Raw genomic sequence first — 21395 nt, forward strand, 5'->3', positions numbered from 1 at the left:
TCGACTCCATCTTTGTCTTCTGTCGCTCTGGGTCCACCTTGATCCTTTGTCGCTCCGGGTCCACCTTGGTCCTCTGTCGCTCCGGGTCCACCTTGGTCCTCTGTCGCTCTGGATCCACCTTGTCCTCTGTTGCTCCGGGTCCACCTTGGTCCTCTGTCGCTCCGGATACACCTTGTCCTCTGTTGCTCCGGGTCCACCTTGGTCTTCTGTCGCTCCGGGTCCACCTTGGTTCTCTGTCGCTCCGGGTCCACCTTGGTCCTCTGTCATTCTGGATCCACCTTGTCCTCTGTTGCTCCGGATCCACCTTGTCTTCTGTTGCTCCGGGTCCACCTTGGTCTTCTGTTGCTCCGGGTCCACCTTGGTCCTCTGTCGCTCCGGGTCCACCTTTGTCCCGTGTTGCTTAGACTCCATCTTTGTCCTCTGTCGCTCCGGGTCCACCTTGGTCCTGTGTTGCTCCGGGTCCACCTTTGTCCCGTGTTGCTTAGACTCCATCTTTGTCTTCTGTTGCTCCGGGTCCACCTTGGTCCTCTGTTGCTCCGGGTCCACCTTTGTCCCGTGTTGCTTAGACTCCATCTTTGTCCTCTGTCGCTCCGGGTCCACCTTGGTCCTGTGTTGCTTCGACTCCACCTTTGTCTTCTGTCGCTCTGGGTCCACCTTTGTCTTCTGTCGCTCTGGGTCCACCTTGGTCCTGTGTCACTTCGAGTCCACCTTTCGGATCCCTGCTTTCAGCCATTTGCTCCACCTAGGCCCTGCGGATCCTCAGCGTCACCCTGGCTCATTGGCTCCCCGTCTCTGCCTCGGGCTCCACACCACCTGTTCCACTGCTGTCGGTCGGTCCCCTGGAACTGTCAGCCCTTCATACATAATGGCTCCTCCCTCCGTCGGCTTTACTGTGATTCGCCATCATGGCTGCGGTCTGGATCCCGCCTGGCTCCTCCTGCTCCAAGTCCTTCCTGTCTTCTCCCTGGCTCCTCCCTCCGTCGTCTCCACCCTGGACTCTGTTCGTCGTCATCCTCCTCACAGGGGTCCATCCTCCGCCTGAAACTCCACCAGTATTGTCTGCCTGCCTTCCTGCTAGCCCTTTTCCATCCCTGATCACCATCCCACATCCACTCCTTTGTCGTCCTCCTGAGTCCCCCTCCATCCCACCCCTGTTGTTTCTATAATGCAAGGTCGAGCCTCCCAGGAGAGGGGCAAACTATCACACCTTTGGACTGTTTTGTTGTGTTTTCATCCCTCCTGCTCAGTGTGACCTAGTTTCTGGCTGTTTCTCAATTCCAAGAATGCAAAGAACGGACTTGTGTTCTTGTGGAGACCAGTCTTGCCAGGCTTCCTTGAAAGAACAAACTCGGAAGGATGTGAGAAAACAAAACGTGTCTTTGAGAGAATTGAGATGTGCTGTGCTCTTGCTGCTCAACTGACAGTCCCGGCAGGTTATAAGAAGTGAGACAGCAGCAGGCAAAGCACAATAACATCAAAAACAAATGCCATAACGCTTTAAAAAATGTATTTCATTTATTATAGACAACAATTATTATCATATTATTTTATAGCATATATTTGAAATAATTAGGCTATGTATAATGTTATATATTCTTTTTAATATGCCAATAAAAAGTATGACAGGCTTTCTCACTTCATTAAAATTATGCAAAACAAAACAACAAACGTTTACTTTCACAAGCCGTCACGTATTTATGCACTTGCAGTGGGAACATCTTAAGTAAGAACGGGAAGTTTAAAGCTTACAGGCTTCCGTACGTAGTCCGCCCACGGCGTCTTTATTAAGCTCGGAAGAGCCAGGACATTTTTTAATATAAGTCCAATTGTATTTATCAGAAAGCAGAAAGTCATATACACCTAGGAAAGTTTGGATGAGAGGATGAGTAAATCATGGGTAATTCACAACTGTACCTGTTCTGCATTAGAAATGTTTTGCCTTCTCGTAAATCATGTGGATTCCTATTGAAATTACTTGATTTTGCCCATGCAAATTTGCAGAACAATGGTTATGATACAAATGATACCACAACAGGAATTCACACAATCAGCAATTCCAAGTAAATTCACGTGATTTCACAATGGGTTCATGTTGGTCAAGTGAAATTGTGATTTTGAAAGTGACTTCTGTGTGAGGAGAGCTCCATACACTATTGAAAATAGACCTTTGTCCTGAAAAATTCTAATAAGATTTAGCAAATGTGACCACACCTTTAACAGTGTTTTTTCTCTTTTATAAGTTGCTTTGGATATAAAAGAATGAATAACTCTAATTATAATGTTGGCGTGAGAAGCTATTATTAAAGCAGAATGAATGACTGACCACATAACCGAAGTAAGTGATTCATAATGAAACTGGAGGGAATCAGCACACTTCAGTACCAACTTTGAGGATGTATCATACTTCCTCTGTTTGGCCCATAATCCTCTTCAGGATAAGATCTTTTTCTAGCTCTGATAAATGATACTTATCAGTCGCCTCCAAGAACCAACACATGACTGGTGACTCACAGATGTGATGTCAATACAGGGCTAAAAGCACATGCACGCTTCAGTGTGTAATCTCTACCTATATGTAATTTGCACAGTGATGCACACATCTGATCCTCTGTAAACCATACCTGCGTCATATACATTATCCCTGCCAGACCAACAGATCATATGGATTACATTTAACTCAAAACTGTAGCTCAGTCCTGAATAATGAGTTTTAGTATGTGAGGAAAGGGCTGAAATAATTCAACCCAATTTCTGGTAATGCCCTCTTACCTTATGATAGACATCACAATGTGACGTCAATATGAAGGGCTCTGCAGGCAGAACTCAATAAGGAAGGATTATTGGATTGACCTGCATGGCTAAGGTAGTTCTGGCATGGTTAACTTGAAGAAGGAACATACCGCACACAAACGTGTAATTGTAGAGTAATGTGAACTTATTAAAGATCAAATCAAACATGAGATCAGTGTTCTTCCTTCTAGGCAAAACGGAGGTTCTTCATCAACTGTGTCCAAACTTCAAGTGAACAAACAGCAAGCGGATAAAGTATGCAGCTGATTCCTCAAAGGAAGGTTTTGCTTTGTTAAACTTATAAAACAAAAATTATTACTTCAATATAAAAAAATTATAGGGCTGACACAAGATTTATTATAGTGGCTTGACATGTTCATTTATACTACCGTGTAAGGCTGCATTTATTTGATCAAAATCACAGTATAAAGAGTAATAATGTGAAATATTATTGCAAATTAACTGATTTTATTAAAATATATTTATTTTAAAACATAATTTATTTCTTAGATGCAAAGCTGAATTTTTAGCATCATTACCCCAGACTTTAGTGTCACATAATCATTCAGAAATCATTCTAATATGCTGATTTGCTCGTTATATCTGTTCTTTGTGCATTTTATGAATGGTGTTATGTAAATAAAATTCTAATTATTAATATTATAAAATTATTAAGCTGTACAGAGGACACTTTTTCAACACTGACACTGTGATGTAATGATGATCATTCTGATGTTTATGGAAGCCCATTTCTGCCACTGAATAAGAAAAAGGTTATTGCGACCTTTCTTCTCACAATTCTGACTTTTTTTCTCCGAATTGCGTGATATAAATTCACAATTGCAAAAAATAAAGTCTGAATTACGAGATAAAAACTCACAATTCTGACTTTTTCTCGCAAATGCGAGCTTGTATCTTGCAATTCTGAGTTTTTTCTTACAATTCTGACTTAACTTGCAATTGTTATAAAGTCAGAATTGTCAGATATAAACTGCCATTTGCAAGAAAAAAGTCAGAATTGCTTTTATTTTTAATTGCGTGATATTAAACTCGACCACAGTTGCGAAACAAAGTCAGAACTGTGAGATAAAAATGACTTTTCTCACAATTATAAGAATGAAAGTCAAAATTGCAAGATATAAACTCGCAGTTGCAAAAAAAAGTCAGATTTGCAAAATACAAACTCACAGTTGCAAGAAAAAAATCTGAATTGTGAGATATAAACTTGGAATTGCGAGAAAAAAAGTCAGAATTGCGAGTTTTCATTTCGCAGTTCTGACTTTATAGTTTATATCTCAAAATTGTGACTTTTATTCTCGCAATTGCGAGTCTATACCCCGCAATTCTGACTTTCTTTCTCAAAATTGTGGGATATAAACTCGCAATTCTCAAAAAAACTATAAAAACTATAAAGTCAGAACTGCAAGATGAAAACTCCAAGTTTATATCTCACATTTCTGACTTTTTTCTTGCAACTGCGAGTTTATCTTGCAATTTTGACTTTTTTTCTTGCAACTGCGAATTCACTGAGAATTGTAAGATATAAACTATACAAGCTCATTTTAAGGGGGTAAAAAGACTGATGTTATATCTCACAATTCTGACTTGAAAAAAAGGAAAGGTAAGGAAACTGCATGTTATAAAGTCAGAATTGTGAGATATAAACTCGCAATACTGAGATGAAAAGTTACAATTTCAGTACATAAACTTGCAATTCTGAGAAAAAAGTCAGAATTGCGACTTTTTTCTCAGAATTGTGTGATGTAAACTCAATCACAATTGTGAGGCAAAGTCAAAATTGCGAGATAAAATACTTATATATACATAAATACTTTATATCTTGCAATTCTGACTTTCTTTCTCAGAACTGAATCTCAATTGCGCGTTATAAAGTCAGAATTGCGTGATATAAACTCATTTCTCAGAATTGGGACAAGTTTAGGCTATATCACGCAATTTTCAGAAGAAAAATCACCGCAATTGCCAGAAAAAAGTCATGAGAGTTGTGAGATAAACCGCGATTTTAATTTTTTTTTTTAATTCAGTGGCGGAAACGGGCTTTCATATTACTGAAAATGTTTAAGGAAAGTTACTTGAATTAAAAGGAACTGGTTTGTTGTCAATGAAGGGCACGAATTGCACAAAAACATCCCAGTATGAAATTGGAACAGTTACAAAGAGAGCAAAAGGGCACAGCCTTTAACGGATCAGCCTGAAATTCCCCTCAGCGAATCGAAGTCTGAACAGCGTGTTCCTCTGAGCTGCGTGTTAATGACCGTGTTTTACCGAAGACCCAGAACAGCTCAATCTCTCAGCTGATGAAAGCTGGCCACATTTAATTTGACTTCATTATGAAGCTTGGCAGCTTGAAAGTGTTTGATAATTTTCAGAGTTGTTTTGAGTCGCCGTGCCAGGCTGTTAGCAAAGGGCAGTGTTCATTACCATAGAGACGCAATGTTCTTTACGCCGACTGCTCCGTGTTTACAGCGGAAGATGGCAGCCGGTGATCAGGATAATGAGTAGTCATCCCACACCGATACATACCCCTCGTACAACTCACGTGGACTCCGTGGAACCAAGTGAGCGACAACGGTAAACACTGACAAACTCAAGTCAACTTCTCTGAGGGGGAATTTAGCTACTAACAAAAACGGGTCCTTCCAAAGTCAGCTTTAATGATATAATTACATTTATATGACATGAAGGTTTGACCTTTGGCAGTTTAGTGCAAATGAATGAGTGAAAGCGGACACATTAGCAAGGGGAAGTAGCCATTATCCGTAAATGTCGGAAGTAAACAGTAGCGAAATACCATTTACTGTAGGTGTTTACAAGCAACCGTACAAAACAAGTCATTAAAAGACAATCAGTCGGCCTCGCGTTGAGATTGTCGTCTGATATAGTGCAACACCTCCACCTTCCGGACAGCTGCTGTATGACAATTATTCAGTCGCCTCGAACACACACAAATGCTGATTATATACAGTATTGTCATTGGTTCAAGTAGTTTTTTCCCACTTATTTCATACATGGCAGAAAAACACCTGAGTTTTTTTTCTATGATAGTAAAATTGTTCAGTCTGCAAAATAATAAAAAATGTTCAAAGATATTTAAAAGTCTTTAGAAAACACATAACCTCATAAAAATTCTCCTGGATGCAAACATGGCTTTAAAAAGCCATCAAGTCTGTTTGGTGAGGTATAAAGATCAACTTAAAGACTCCGGACCCATGATCAGAGTCTCCCAAATGTGTATGATATGCACAGGTAAAAAAATCTCTACAATTTGAAAAGTCAAGCATCGGAGCTCTCCTCTGATCTCTCCTCATTTGCCACTTTCCAGTTTTTCCTCTTTTTCCTTTGAGGTTCGTTCAGCGTGTCTGTTTCAGGGTAGTCTCTCTTCCTGTGGGTTCTCCTCCTTGTGTCTGAATGGCTGTCCTCCGTGTTGCTGTCGTCGGTTCTGTCTTTGTTTTTGTGCTCCTTTTTCCTACGCTTGCTTTTACCTCCCTTCCTCCTCTGTTTCCTCCTGAAGGCGTCCTCCGCACCACTGCAGGTCTCAGAGTCTGAGGCAGCAGTCTTTCTTTTCTTCTTCTCCTTTTTCTTTTTCTTCTTTTTAGACGACTTCTTGGAAGACTTCTCTATGTCAGCGCCTAGTTTGCTCTTGTGTTTTTTCCTTCTGTGTTTACTTGCACTGCAGTCTTTTTCTCTGAAGTGAAAGAATAAAAACAATATTAAACAAAAAAATTCTGTAAGTGTGCTTTAAAGAAGTCACTTCTGCTGACCAAGCCTGCATTTATTTGATCCAAAGTTCAGCAAAAATAGTAAGACTTTGAAATATTTTTACTATTTAAAATAACTGCTTTCAATTTGAATATATTTTACAAATGTAATTTATTCCTGTGATCAAAGCTAAATTTTCAGCATCATTCCTGCAGTCTTCAGTGTCACGTGATCCTTCAGAAATCATTCTAATATGCTGATTTGCTGTTCAAAAAAACATGTATTATTAATATTTAAAACAGTTAAGTACATTTTTCAGTATTCTTTGATGAATAGATCCAAGGATCAGCATTTATCTGAAAAAAAAAAGTTTTTAACATTATATACTATACCAGATTTTTGGAAAAAAAATTATGAAAAGTAATACTTTCATTTAATAGGGATGCTTTGAATTGATCAAAAGTGATGATAAAGACATTTATAATGTTACAAAAGATTTCTATTTCAGAAAAATGCTGTTCTTCTGAACTTTCTATTCATCAAAGAAACCTAAAAAATTGTACCCAGCTGTTTTCAACATAATAATATTAATAAATGTTTTTGAGCAACAGAAACAGAATATAAGAATGGTTTCTGATTTCTGATGATGTGACTGGAGTAATGATGCTAAAAAAAAATCAGCTTTAAAATCACAGGAATAAATTAAATTTAAAAATATTTTCAAATAGAAAATTAATCTTAAATAGTAAAAAGAAGCAGAAGAGACTTCTTTTAAAAAAAAATTTAAATCTTCCTGTTCAAAAACTTTTGACTGGTAGTGTATGCTGCTAGAATATTTAGAATAATTTTATATATTGAGATTATAAATTAAATTATTATAGAATTAAATGTAAGATCTGTATTAGATAAATTCATAATTAAGTTTAGGATTATTTAATTCTTTATGAAACAGAAGTAAATGAATTACATGTTTTTCTACGATGGTTACACTGCAAAGCCAAAAATATATATAATTATAAATATACATATATTTGTAATTTACATTTTAATTTTAAGTAATTAATTTTAACTGTCCTGCCTAAATTAAAATGTGTTTAACTTTGTTTTTTTTTATAAATAATATTAATATTTATTTAATATTAATAATTAATATAAATAATATAAATAATATTAATATTTATATATATTTATTTAAAAAACATTAAAAGCCATTACAAAATTTAGATTTTTTTTTAAAAATCATTTAAGATTTAGTGGAAAAATAGATTGCATAGCACGGATCTTAAATTTTACATATAGTACACAATATTTTACATGATTGAATAGGTATTAAAATGACCATTACTGATGTACAGTCTAACATTTGTGACCCTGGACCACAAAACCAGTCATTAGGGTCAATTTTTTTAAATTAATTTCTATTTATGTATAGTTTGTTAGGATAGATCAATATTTGGCCGAGATACAACTATATGAAAATCTGACGGAATCTGACGGGTGCAATTGAGTTTTTAGCAATGCATATTACCAAGTTTTGATATATTTACAGTAGGAAATTTACAAAATATCTTCACAGAACATGATCTTTACTTAATATCCTAATGATTTTTGGCATATGAGAAAAATATATCATTTTGACCCGGCTTTTGCGACAAAAGTATATACATTTGTATATACAATACGTTCATTTTACTTTGAATAAAATGTTAAGTATTTTATATTAGACTGCTTCTCCTTACCCATCAGAATTAAACTCATCTGGATAAAGCTCCTTAAAGCCACTGTGGCCCCACCTGAGGAGACAAAGACAGCTTTGTGATCACAGGAAATGCCTCAAGCATACACAATTAATTGCATGTTTCAAGCATACGTTATAATTAATACACCATGAGAACAAAACCAACCATCAATACCTGTCAGGATCATTGGCTTCAAACTCATACAGTTTTCGCGTCCAGTATCGTGCCTCCTTCTCATCTCTCTCAGACATCTCATCTCTCCTGTCTCCGAGCCGGTCTCGCATGGACCCCTCTGAGTCCTCCAAATCACGGTCACAGTGCATACGGCCCCTAAGAGAGAATTACACACGGTCTCTAAAGAGAAAAATACATCAGGAGATCAGGGGCGCCGCTAAGGGGGGGAAAGTTAGGACAATTCTAAGGGCCCACGCCATTTAGGAGGCCCCACAGATCTGCTTTGGTGTAGTGGGGGGGCCCAAAATTGCGAGCGGCGCCCCTGCAGGAGATATAAAGAAAGGTTGTGCTGTTTTGTACCTGTGCTTTGGGATATGAGTAGATGAAGCATGTCGCTCAAGATTTCTTAATTTCCACATCTCAGACTCCTCTTGAATCTGCAGTACAAAGACTGATTTCAGCTGATAGAAAAATGCTGAAATATTGCAAACGTATTTAAAAGGTTTATAAACGTTGATTTACCTTGTTATGGGCATCTGTGTGTCTGATGACATTTCGGAGGAGTACTTTACCCATAGACACCTTCGACATAATGGCAAACCTTCAAACAACATACCACAGCAGATTTTATATATAAATATATAAAATACACAAAACTGTTGTCAGAGAAAACAAAGACTATTTTAGACAGAATCGTTTTTTGGAAGCTAAGCGAATGAACTGGATATGCAAAAATAAGCAAATAAATGGCAAAATAAACTAGACTTGCCATGTTTTTGTCCCATAAACATGAGTGTGGCAAGTTTTATTTACATCAGTTCACTATTTGGTTTTCTAACGTTTTGCTACTAGCTTACACAAGCGTTCAGCTAAATTAAACGTTTATCTAGTAATAGTACAGTCATAAAATCGAAAAAAAAGTCAAGATTAAACAACATAGTGTTTTAAAACAGAATAAAGAATGAACTGACCTTTTTATTTTTCAATCAATTTAAAATCTAGTGAGCAAAGGGAACGTGGCATCCAAAACATAGATTGTATTAACTTCCTGCACAAACTACGCGCAAGAGTTATTTCAAAATAAAAGTGCTCAAAAAGCGAAAACATTTATTTCATAATAAAAGCCAAAATTTCCATTATATAAAATCATATACATTTATATAGAATTGTATTATAATCCTAACTTAAAAAAAAATTAGGAGCACAGTCAAAATTTAATCAATAATCAAAAAATCTGATCAAAATTTGACTCCTTAAAATTTAAGTTTTTACCTCTTTAATGGCATTTTTTCTCTAACTTTATTAAAAGTATGTCATCTTTTATGTAAATTTTTTTACAAATTATATTTTAGAAGCTTTTTGAAATTTCGAATTAAAACAAGTAATAAGAACAAGTCGAATAAGAATAATTTACCAATCAAATGAAATCTGTATTAACTAAATTAATACGTAAATAAATTGTACTACAGAGGTGACACAGAAGAACATAAAAGTGGCTTGTAGGTGTATTTTTAGACTTAGAGATGGCATGAGTGCAATCAAATTCATAAATTCATGTTGAGATTAATGTAACATTTTGAATAGGAATATTAAATGATTGAAATAACTGAAAACTTTAAAAATGAAACTAAAGCTGGCAGTAGGTGGCGGCAAGTCACTGATTTAATTACTGAATCATTAATTCGTGATTCGTTCTAACAGCTGATTTATTCAGGAATAAAGCACGTGACTGTCTTTATGAATGGGAAATTTAATCATTCACTAGATTTGTTTCAAAATGGCCGTTCATTCATAAATGAAACACCGCTGTGTTTGAGTGGAGATGCGCAGTGACTGAGTTGTGACTTGTTTCAAACTATTTTTGACGACAAAATAGCAAAATCAGGCAATAGTGTTATAGTCAGACAATGTAAGTCACTTAATATTAACTTTGTGTTTATTTACCTGTTGTATTAAATCAATGTCATTTACAGACTCCCTTAAAAATCATTAAAAGCTGTCACTCATCTTAGTTCATTAAACTGGTGTTTTTTACCATATTATTTTATTGTATTATCCTAATTATGAACACACTGGTCTGTAGTGTAAGCAGTTTTAGCATTTACTACAGTTTGTTATTCTTCCCGTTATTTTTCTTTACAGTAGCTAATGAACGGGAAGTCTTGCACATTCACAGAAAACGGCTTATATCCACGTTGAAAAATAAGGTGGATATTCTCTATTTAATTTGATTGGTAGGTTATAGTTTCAAATCATGGAGTCTGTTGTGTCACAATGGCACCAGTAATACCCATGATGATGCAATATATCACTCCACATCCTCGTGCAGCAGAAATTCCACTTTAGGAAAGTCACGAAGGACACAGAGCGAGAGACATAAACAGATAAAACTTGAAAATGAAAGGATTAAGATTTTAATCACACTGGAAATCCCCAAACAATGAAAGAAATGTTGTTTTTTGATACCTTTACTTTACACGCTACTTCCTTGTGAACTACAAGAGATACACAATGCAACTTCTTGTACTTACTCGCACTAATACAAACATGATTTAATACAAAGACTAAACAGAGTAATTAATAGCCAAATGTACTATTTTAATGTCTGTGAAGTTGATCATAAGTATCATAAGAATATATGATTTTATATGATCATTTGTAATATCTATAGTTTAAAAGACATACAACAATGTAAAAACATAATAAGATATTAGGCTATAAACATTAATTAAAATCTGGAAACACAAATATAATGATGACACGGCAGGTACAGTGGTGTGAAAAAGTGTTGGCCCCCTTCTTGATTTTTCATTGTTTTTGCATGTTTGTCACACTTTAATGTTTCAGATCATCAAACAAATTTAAATATTAATCAAAGATAACACAAGTAAACACAACATGCAGTTTTTGAATGAACTTTTTTATTATGAAGGGAAAACAAAATCCAACCCACATGGCCCTGTGTGAGAAAGTGTTTGCCCCCTAAACTTAATAACTGGTAGGGCCATCCTTAGCAGCAACAACAGCAATCAAGTGTTTGCGATAACTTGCAATGAGTCTGTTACAGCGCTGTGCAGGAATTTCGGCCCACTCATCTTGGCAGAATTGTTGTAATTCAGTCACATTGGAGGGTTTTCGAGCATGAACCGCCTTTTTAAGGTCATGCCTAGGGTTGGGTATCATTTGAATTTTATCGGTTCCAGTTCCAATTCCGATTCCACTTATCAATTCCGATTCTTATCGAATCCCAGTTTCGATTCCAATTTAGTAAAAAACAACAACAGCAAAAGACAAATATTAATATATCAAACATGTTTATTTTCAGTGTGAATAGTTTCAGCTCAAATAACAAACAAAAATTATTGTAAGAGTTAAATTGAGTTTAACAGAGTTATGTAACTAAAGAGTTTATGTTTGAAAATAAATGCTAATCTTATATTTAAACATACAATGTTATTTAATAGTATCCATTCTGTGTTGTTCGATATTGTTGTGAGGACTTTTATTTTGACGGGGAGTTGGGGAGAAAAAAATAAATAAAAGGAGAGATGGCGTTAAGAAGAGCTTGTCCATGTCTGAGGGTTTTACTTTATTAATCTTCTAGTTTACATAGAATTAAAGCCCCGAAATCACCCACAAAGTATTACATTATTTTCTTTTATTTTTAACGTGGTGTACCAACTGCAGATGCTTAGACATATTGCTTGTGACACCTTGCTTGCAACATATTAGTTTATTATGGGTTCTCAATATTTTTTACACCAGGGCCCCCCTCCTTCTCGGGTGAATTTTGCAAGGCCCCCCTATGCCTGACATTTCCTCTAAAGGTGTTTATTTTTAAACCTTTTTATTAACCAAAACATTTGTTTTGCCTTTTTATTTTTCTACTGCATGTTATAAAAAAAAAACTCTAAATTCAAACAAACTTTTAATTAAAGCTATACTTTTGAATTTAAAAGAAAACCCTCTGCTCAGTTCTAACTTTTTAACATGTATATACATATACAGATTTAAAGCTCCTAAATTCTTTAATAGGTTGTTTGCAATCACGTGGTTCTGATGACACGCGAAATGCAGCTGGAGGGCAGGTAGTTATTTTTCTCCATAGGAATCACTAGCAGAAACTCGAAATGCCTATGTTTTAAGTTGTTTATGGAAATTGGTCAAACGCTCCGGTTACTCATGTAACCTCGGCTATAGCGTCAACAATCCATCATAACAATCTTTGCTTTGTAACTGGCAGCCATTTAGAGTGACCTCCAAAGCATACAAAGAGCTGCTCTGACTGTCTGAAAGATGCAGAACGCTCAAAGTAGACCCTGAGAGTCCTGACAGGACACAGCAGGTTGGGACCCTGTTCGCCGTCCGCAGTAGGGAGGGCCAGAAGGGAAATGACCTGAGCTCTAAACGGTGTTGAGAGCACTTTCGGTACATAGCCACTGCGTGGCTGAAGAATGACTTTGCAGTCATTAGGCCCAAACTCGAGACATGCAGCGCTGACAGACAGGGCTTGCAAGTCACTCACTCTTTTGACCGACGTTAGGGCCAAAAGCAGAGCGGTTTTCAACGTCAGGGCCCTTAAGCCGATCGAAGCGAGCGGTTCAAAGGGGGCCCCTTTAAGGGCTCTTAGGACTACAGACAAGTCCCATGTAGGTACAGTTTTAGGGCGAGGAGGGTTTAACCGTCGAGCGCCTCTAAGAAACTTAACGACTAAGTCGTTTCTGCCAATTGAACGGTCAGCTACAGGAGAATGATTCGCCGGAATAGCTGTCATATAAACTTTGAGCGTGGACGGGGAACGTCCCCTGTCCAAAAGCTCTTGTAAGAAAGTCAGTACATGGGACACATTACACGATACTGGATCCTGATTACGTACTGAACACCAGTCTCTTCCACTTCAGAGCATATGGACGTCTTGTAGACGGAGCTCTAGCTTCTAAAATGGTATTTTTGACTCTCGCGGGGAGTTGGTCAGACTCCCGTCGAGCGCCCAGACATGAAGGCTCCACAGTTCTGGTTGAGGATGCAAAATCTTGCCCTGCACTTGCGAGAGAAGGTCTCTCCTCAGTGGTATCTGCCATGGTGCTGCAGACAGCATCTGGACCATCTCCGGGAACCAAATCTGATTCCTCCAGAGGGGGGCCACGAGGAGGAGAGAGCATCTCGTCTCCCTGACTCGCCTGATAACCCGGCGCCATGTTGTTCCTCGACAACATATCCGCCTCTTGGTTCAATCTGCCCGGCACGTGAACCGCTCGTAATGAGAGGAGTTTTTTCTGTGCCCGTAACAGGAGACGTTGCGTCAACCTGTGAAGGGGAGGGGACCTGAGGCCGCCCTGGCGGTTGATGTAGGCTACCACCGACATATTGTTCGACCGCACCAGGACATGATGTCCTTTTAGGGCTGGGAGGAAGGTTTCCAAGGCTAGACACACTGCCATCATTTCGAGACAGTTGATGTGTAAGCGTTGCTCGTGGATTGACCAGGAGCCGAACACTGGACTGCCCTCGCACAGGGCGCCCCAGCCCCAGCTGGACGCGTCTGTTGTGACCACCTTCCTCCTGGATACCATCCCTAACTGGACGCCTGATATATACAGGCGAGGAGATGTCCAAGGAGCCACAGCTTTGAGACAGCGGCGGCTTACCTTAATGTAAGCACGGCCCAGGCGCCAGGCGTGGTACGGGACGTGCGCTTTTAGCCAATACTGCAGGGGTCGCATCAGCAAAAGGCCCAAAGGAATCACAGGAGACGCGGCGGCCATGAGGCCGAGAGCCCTCTGAAATGCTTTTAAGGGACCCAATGTTCCCAACTTGAAAGACATCAGCGCTCCCTGAATAGTTAGGGAGCGTTCTGATGTAATCCAAGCTCACATTTGAATCGAGTCTATGACTGTACCCAGAAAGGAAATTCCTTGTCTGGGAGTCAAACAGCTCTTGGACATGTTGATTTTCAACCCTAAGCGCTTCAGGTGGTCTAGCAGTAACGACCTGTGAGCAATCAGTTGACGTTCTGAGTCGGCTAGCAGCAGCCAGTCGTTGAGGTAGTTTAAAACGCGAATTCCCATCTCAGAGGGGAGAGAGCCGCGTCCATACATTTTGTAAATGTGCGAGGGGCCAGAGACAGTCCGAAAGGAAGAACTGTGTACTGGTAAGCCACTCCCTCGAAAGCAAACCTCAAGAACGGTCTGTGACGGAGCGCTATTTGGATGTGAAAGTACGTGTCTTTCAGATCCACAGACAGAAACCAGTCCTCGGGGCAAATTTGCGCGAGGATCTGTTTCAAAGTTAACATTCTGAACGGCCATCGCATGAGAGCTTGATTCAGATGTCTGAGATCGAGAATTGGTCTGAGCCCGCCGTCTTTCTTTGGTACGAGGAAATACCGGCTGTAAAAACCTGACTCTCTGTTCGCTATGGGGACCGTTTCTATGGCGCCCTTCGCAAGCATCATTTGTACTTCAGCTCGAAGAACACGTGACTCGTTGTCTGTAACCAAAGTCTGAATGACACCTTTGAATACAGGTGGCCTGCGAGCGAACTGAAGCGAGTAGCCTCGTTCCACTGTCTTTAAAACCCAATCTGACACGCCGGGGATGGCTTTCCAAGCCGACAGCCGAGCGGAGAGGGGTTCTAATTTTATTGATGCTAACTTGCCACCTATAGAGGGAGCGTTGGCATTCTTGAGTGTTTTTGATAATATCAGCGCATCGCCAGACGTGGATGTGCTGATGTGTGTGAGTGTAAGTGTGGAGAGAGGAAAATTGCTCTTTATAGTAAGTGGGTCCGCTATCACAGCGGTAGTTTGAGGCGCACGCTGCCTTAGCGGGACGTGCCTGGTCAGAAAACCTCCGCCACTCAGAATTTTTCGAAGTGACGGGGAATACATGCAAGCTTTCTTTAAGGGAATTCCAGCACCTGCGAGAATCCTCCTTTTTCTCTTCCTCTCCGCACGCACATCAGGACGGCTTCTGCGGCTCAGGGTCCAGCACTACGCGAGGGCGTGGACCTTGGCGCTTTGGAAATGGAAATTTCCTTGCCGTTCGGGGGCGCTGCTGCAGTCTAGGCTCCGGCTTCTGCGATAGCTGAGGCTGTGCGGGCTTTGCAGGCTGCGGTGTGGACGCTGTCTTCAGCTGGCTTGTAACAGTCGCCGATGCACTGGGGCGTTTAGGCAGGAAGTGACGCAGCGCTCGCGACGTCTTCTGTGCCTCCGTGAAACGCTCTGTGAAACCGTCCACAGTGGGGCCGAACAGACCTTTCTGAGAGATCGGCGAATCCAGGAAAGCCATCTTTTCAGTGTCCCTGATCTCCGTCAAGTTCAGCCACAGGTGAACAGGCATCAGGGGAGGGGCGTGTGAAACACACCGGCGGGAGGGAGCGCGAAGGGGAGGGTAAAGGGCGCGGGTGCCGCGCCGACGTCACATCACTCGCGCCGTGAAGAGAAGACCCACTGTTCCGCTGCTTCTTCCTCCGTGGAGAGAGAGGCGGGAGAACATGTCGAGGGGCTCTTTGCATGAACCACACTCACAAAGCGACATTTGCAACAACGTGCTTGGAAATTTGCTCAAATTTGCTCTTTCGGTCCTGGCCGGATAGCCGCAGGGGAGGCGGAGTCCACTGCAGGTGGCGAGTTCCACGGCGGGACGGCAGAGCGCTGAGCGGGCAGCAGGTAAGCTTCTTAGCTTCTTCCTCGGCTTCGGCTTCTTGCTGCAGAGTCAGCGAAGAGATGGTCTCGTCGCTGAAGGAGAAGATTCTGATGATATGGCGCTTTTCGACGACTTATATAGCAGTCAGCTCCGCCCTTTCTGGCAGGTGAAAGCGCCATTGGTTTGTGCAACTTCACAAACGTTAACAAATCAGGCTTCAGTATCGGAGTAAACAGGAGTTACCCCATTAGCAGTCGTAAAAAATGACGACGCAACGAGAGTTGCCTTTCGAAGGGGAACCTAGAAATTTCATTTCTTATCGTGTATGAATATATGCTGTTCATAAGGAGGAAAACACTAGAAATTGCAGAGAAAAGTGAGTGGCTTGTAAACTTGCCTCTGCTGTCAGGAGGAGAGTCGGATAATGCTTGTGTGTGCAAATGGTTAATAAAAGATAATAATATTAAGATATAAACAAATATATAAATAGATAAAGGGTGAGACAGTGAGAAGTCGCTAAATACCACACGTAGACACAATGTAAATAAGACTTTATGTTTGCAATTGATTACAACGGAACCTTGTGAGATTGCCATAAATTGAAGTGAGTGACAGCCTTTTAGTGACTATGAAAACGATATTTGCTCGCTTTACGCACTGCTAACAGGACCAACAGCCAAAACCCATACAGCAGTAGTTTCAGGAGTGACATCCTGCATCCTTCATATAAATGTGGGAATCACTTTCGAAATTGTTTGCAATCAGGTTTACTTACCTTATATTTACAGCCTCGGTGGCAGGCAACTATTTTAATTTGGTTGAAAAAATCATCTTCATAACATAACGATCACATCCAACATATGTTGTGATTTTCTGTTTATACCTTTCTGTAATAGCGTCTAAACCAATACAGTACAGGCTTTCCTCCTTCTCATCCATTCTGCTTTTTTAGTCATGCACGTAAAGCGAAACTTTTATTCAAATTCTGAACCGATTATAGAGTAGAATACGTGCAAATATCGCTTTCATACAGTCACTAAAAAGCTCAAAACTACAAATATACATCATGTACACTTGTCGTTTAGCATTGAGTAAATTCTCACTGTCTCACACTTTATCTATTTATAAATTTCACAAGTATTATCCGGCTCTCCTCCTGACTGCAGATGGAGGTTTACAAGCCACTTTTTTTCTGCGATTTTAAGTCAATTTCTTGCCTTTCCTCGTTATACAGCAGATTTTCATGCAATGATAAAACCTCCGTGTGGTTTCTCGGTTTGACCGATTTTGAGCGCCTATAAACAACGCAAAACATAGGCATTTTAAGTTTTTGCTATTGATTCCTATGGAGTAAAATTACTTCCTGCCCTCCATCTGCATTTCTCGCCACAGCAGTGACGTCACGTGAAACCAACCTATTCAGACATTCTTCACAACTTCAGAGTACTTTTTTTTAAGTAAGTGAACCTGCCAAACATTCAACAGGGAGAAGTCAAAATACCACTCACTAAACCTTTCCTTTTGAACGGGACTGACTGAACATCTACTGTTTGTATTTATTATAAAATAAACATACAAATGAAAAATACAGTAAATATATTCTAAATCTGTTTATGCTGGTGCTTATATGTGCAAAAACACTACTGACCCTTACAAGATCCACCTCTATGGGTGAGCCTTCATTATAAAACTCTCACAGGAAATTCATTTTGACAACTATGCAAATATTTAGAAATTTCACGCAAAAATATTATGGATCAGAGCCCCGAAATCAGGAATAGTTTGTGAATCAACAGCGGACTTATGCGTGCATAATGTTCGACTCCGATATATAAGAATGAATACATTAGGCACGCGTGATTTTGTTACTATTACTCTGGTCGTCTTAGTTTTACATTAGCAGATTGCCAGCGCGGAAGGTCCTGGCAGATTGCCAGATGAAAAAATGCACCCAGGAATCGATACGAGGGATCGAAATTTTAATTTTATAACAAGTATCTGATTCTTTATTCAGAATCGATTTTCGATTCCCAACCCTAGTCATGCCACAGCATCTCAATAGGATTCAGGTCAGGACTTTGACTAGGCCACTCCAAAGTTTTAATTTTGTTTTTCTTCAGCCATTCAGAGGTGGATTTGCTGGTGTGTTTTGGATCATTGTCCTGCTGCACAACCCATGTTCGTGTTACGGAAGCAGACCAAACAAGAGAGGTAAGTGATAAGAATAACAATGTTTATTATCAGCAGAGCGTTGTGGATAAGATGACGTGCAGAACCGGGTAAGTATAAACAGTCCAGGTATGATATTCGATGACTAGAGATGAATACTGAAGACAGATCCTTTCCTTTCCAGGAACGACGGGAGGAGGACTCCGACCCACACACACACACACACACACACCGTTGGTGATAGACAGACTGGCTTATGGCTGACCACCGCTGACTGGAACAGAGAACAGACTTCGTACTGGAACAAATGAGACAACAGGTAAGTTTCAACAGGTAAGTAGCGAGGTAAGTATGTCTTTGAAGTTTGTGAACTCGACAGAGAAACACAATGAGTCCGCTTCGTGCAAACGAGCCCGGACACTGAGTGAGGTGTGTGGTGTGCTTATATGTGGTGCTGGTGATTGGTTTCAGGTGCGTCTGATTAGTAATCAGGTGACTGTGATCGTTGAGTGAGTGAGGGAGTAGAACCTGGCCAATCCGTGACATTACCCCCCTCCCCAGGGCCCGCTCCTGAGGGCCGAGGCCTCCGACGTCGTGGTGGTCTACCTCGTCCTCGAGGGGCTGGACATTCAGGATGGTTACGATGGAATTCCTCCATGAGGGCTGGATCTAGAATGTCAACTCTGGGTACCCACGACCTCTCCTCTGGTCCGTAGCCTTCCCAGTCGACGAGATACTCCAGATTACCACCACGACGTCGGGACAGAAGGATTTCTCGGACCGAGTAGATGGATCCCTCTTCCAGGACCAAGGGGGGAGGGGGTTCCTCTTCCTGACCAGGTTCTGTGGAGGGAATCACAGGTGGGTGAAAGGGTTTGAGTAAAGAGACGTGAAATGTGGGGTGGATACGGTACTGTGGTGGTAATTGGAGTCTGTAGGTGACGGGGTTGACCTGTTCCACGATGGTGAAGGGGCCAACAAACCTGGGACTCAATTTCTTCGAGGGCAGGCGCAGACGGATGTCTCTTGTGGAGAGCCAGACTTTCTGCCCAGGAGTGTATGTGGGACCAGGAATCCTCTTCTGATCAGCAGTGGATTTGGTTCTGCGCACTGCCCTTTGAAGATGATGGTGAGCCTCGTCCCAGACTCTCTCGCTCTCCCGGAACCAGTAATCCACTGCGGGCACCTGTGATGGTTCGCCATTCCAGGGGAAGAGAGGTGGTTGGAAGCCGAGCACACACTGGAATGGCGTGAGTCCTGTGGTGGGTTGCCGCAGTGAATTTTGGGCGTATTCTGCCCAACCCAGGAACTGGTTCCAGGAGTCCTGGTGACCATGACAGAATGTCCGGAGGAACCGCCCCACCTCCTGGATTTTCCTCTCCGTCTGCCCGTTGGTCTCAGGGTGGTATCCAGAGGAGAGGCTAACGGTCACACCTAGGAGTTTGAGAAAAGACTTCCACACCCGTGAAATAAACTGTGGACCCCTGTCTGAGACGATGTCTTCCGGAATGCCATAGTACCTAAAGACTTTGTTGAAGAGCAGTTCGGCAGACTCTAGGGCTGTGGGAAGACCTTTCAGAGGTATCAGTCGGCAGAATTTTGAAAATCGATCAACTATAACAAAGATACAGGTGTTACTGTCAGGTGAGGGGAGATCGGTCATGAAGTCAACTCCCAGGTGTGACCAGGGGCGGTTCGGCACAGGCAAGGGATGGAGTTTCCCAGCAGGCAGATGACGTGGACTCTTGGACATAGCAGCGAGAGAGTGTTGTTGGCCCCTGGATGTCCAGTGCCCAGAGAGGTATGTGTAGAATGGATTAGATCTACCCGCTGGGTCCTAGGGATGAATCTGCGACCAGGTGGACAGCCCGGCGGAGATCTGGGTTCCGGAGTGGCGACAGCTGGCGGGTTGGTCCATTCAATGGGTTGAACGATGATTTTTTCGGGGATTATGGTCGTGGGTGTGTCAGGCAAGTCGTGGGAATCATGGATGCGAGACAGAGCATCAGCTCGGGTATTCTTGGATCCTGGCCGGTAGGTTATGGTGAAGTTGAATCGGGAAAAGAACAGGGACCATCTTGCCTGACGGGGACAGAGCCGTTTGGCGTCTCGGAGGTACTGTAGGTTCTTGTGATCTGTTATCACCTGGAACGTGTGGTTGGATCCCTCTAACCAATGTCGCCACTCCTCCAGAGCGAGCTTGATGGCAAGGAGCTCGCGGTTGCCGATGTCATAGTTCCTCTCCGCAGGGCTGAGCTTCCGGGAATAGTAGGCACAGGGATGAAGCAATGGAGGAGTACCATGATGTTGCGACAGAATACCTCCCACGCCGGTAGTAGATGCGTCCACCTCTACCACGAAAGGGAGATCAGGGTCAGGATGGGTTAGAAGAGGTGCTTGTGTAAATGCTTCCTTGAGTTTATGGAAGGCTGCGGCCGAGTCTGGGTTCCAGAGTAGAGTTCGTGGTTTTCCTTTGAGCAGACTGGTAAGTGGAGCAGTGATGATGCTGTAGTTCTTGATAAACCGGCGGTAGAAATTGGCGAAACCTAAGAATCGTTGAAGCTCTTTGATAGTTGTGGGTTCTGGCCAGGATACAACTGCAGATACCTTCCTCTCGTCCATACGAACCCCCTTCTGGTCGATGACGTATCCAAGGAAGTCTACTGCTGATAGGTGAAAAGAACATTTTTCCGCCTTGAGATACAGGTGATGATCCCGTAATCTTTGAAGGACCTCCGCAACGTGGAGGCGATGTTCGGCCTCACTCCGGGAGTAAATCAGGATATCGTCTATGTAGACGACGACAAAGTGGTGCAGAAACTCCCGGAGTACCTCGTGAATGAAGTTCTGAAATACGGAGGGGGCGTTGACCAAACCATAGGGCATGACCAAATACTCGTAGTGGTCTGTAGGGGTCACGAAGGCGGTCTTCCACTCGTCCCCCTCACGTATCCTCACGAGGTTGTACGCGCTGCGGAGGTCCAACTTCGTAAACACCCGGGCAGTGCGTAGTTGTTCGAGGGCCGCAGGGACGAGAGGAAGGGGATACCGGAACTTGATGGTGCCTTGATTGAGTATGCGGTAATCGATGCATGGCCGCAGCCCTCCATCCTTCTTTGCCACGAAGAAAAAACTGGATGCTGCGGGTGATGTTGAT

General features: G+C 41.6%; 1 protein-coding gene across 2 annotated transcripts; it reads right to left on the bottom strand.

Moving 5' to 3' along the window:
• Positions 1-5445: 5445 nt before the first annotated feature.
• On the bottom strand, positions 5446-9488 carry nkapd1 (NKAP domain containing 1). Of its 2 annotated transcripts, XM_073818214.1 has the most exons (6): positions 9395-9488; positions 8946-9024; positions 8784-8860; positions 8424-8579; positions 8250-8303; positions 5446-6496 (listed from the first exon to the last, which is right to left on the bottom strand). In XM_073818214.1, exons 2-6 carry the CDS (start codon positions 9012-9014, stop codon positions 6085-6087), a joined length of 768 nt encoding a protein of 255 aa, XP_073674315.1. In that variant the 5' UTR covers positions 9015-9024; positions 9395-9488; the 3' UTR covers positions 5446-6084. The 2 variants fall into 2 exon arrangements, with proteins under 2 accessions (XP_073674315.1, XP_073674316.1); XM_073818215.1 differs by lacking the exon at positions 9395-9488 and having other exon boundaries at positions 8424-8603; positions 8946-9010.
• Positions 9489-21395: the final 11907 nt, after the last annotated feature.

This window comes from Garra rufa, chromosome 14, assembly GCF_049309525.1.
Source record: "Garra rufa chromosome 14, GarRuf1.0, whole genome shotgun sequence".
Taxonomy (NCBI): domain Eukaryota; kingdom Metazoa; phylum Chordata; class Actinopteri; order Cypriniformes; family Cyprinidae; genus Garra; species Garra rufa.

Bases quoted from the DNA above. Each gene is read 5' to 3' on its own strand.
- nkapd1 (XM_073818214.1), bottom strand. From the start codon at position 9,014: ATGTCGAAGGTGTCTATGGGTAAAGTACTCCTCCGAAATGTCATCAGA. The intron at 8,861-8,945 runs GTAAATCAACGT...TTTGTACTGCAG, and splicing joins ACACAGATGCCCATAACAAG to ATTCAAGAGGAGTCTGAGAT. The intron at 8,304-8,423 runs GTATTGATGGTT...TTGTCTCCTCAG, and splicing joins GAAGCCAATGATCCTGACAG to GTGGGGCCACAGTGGCTTTA.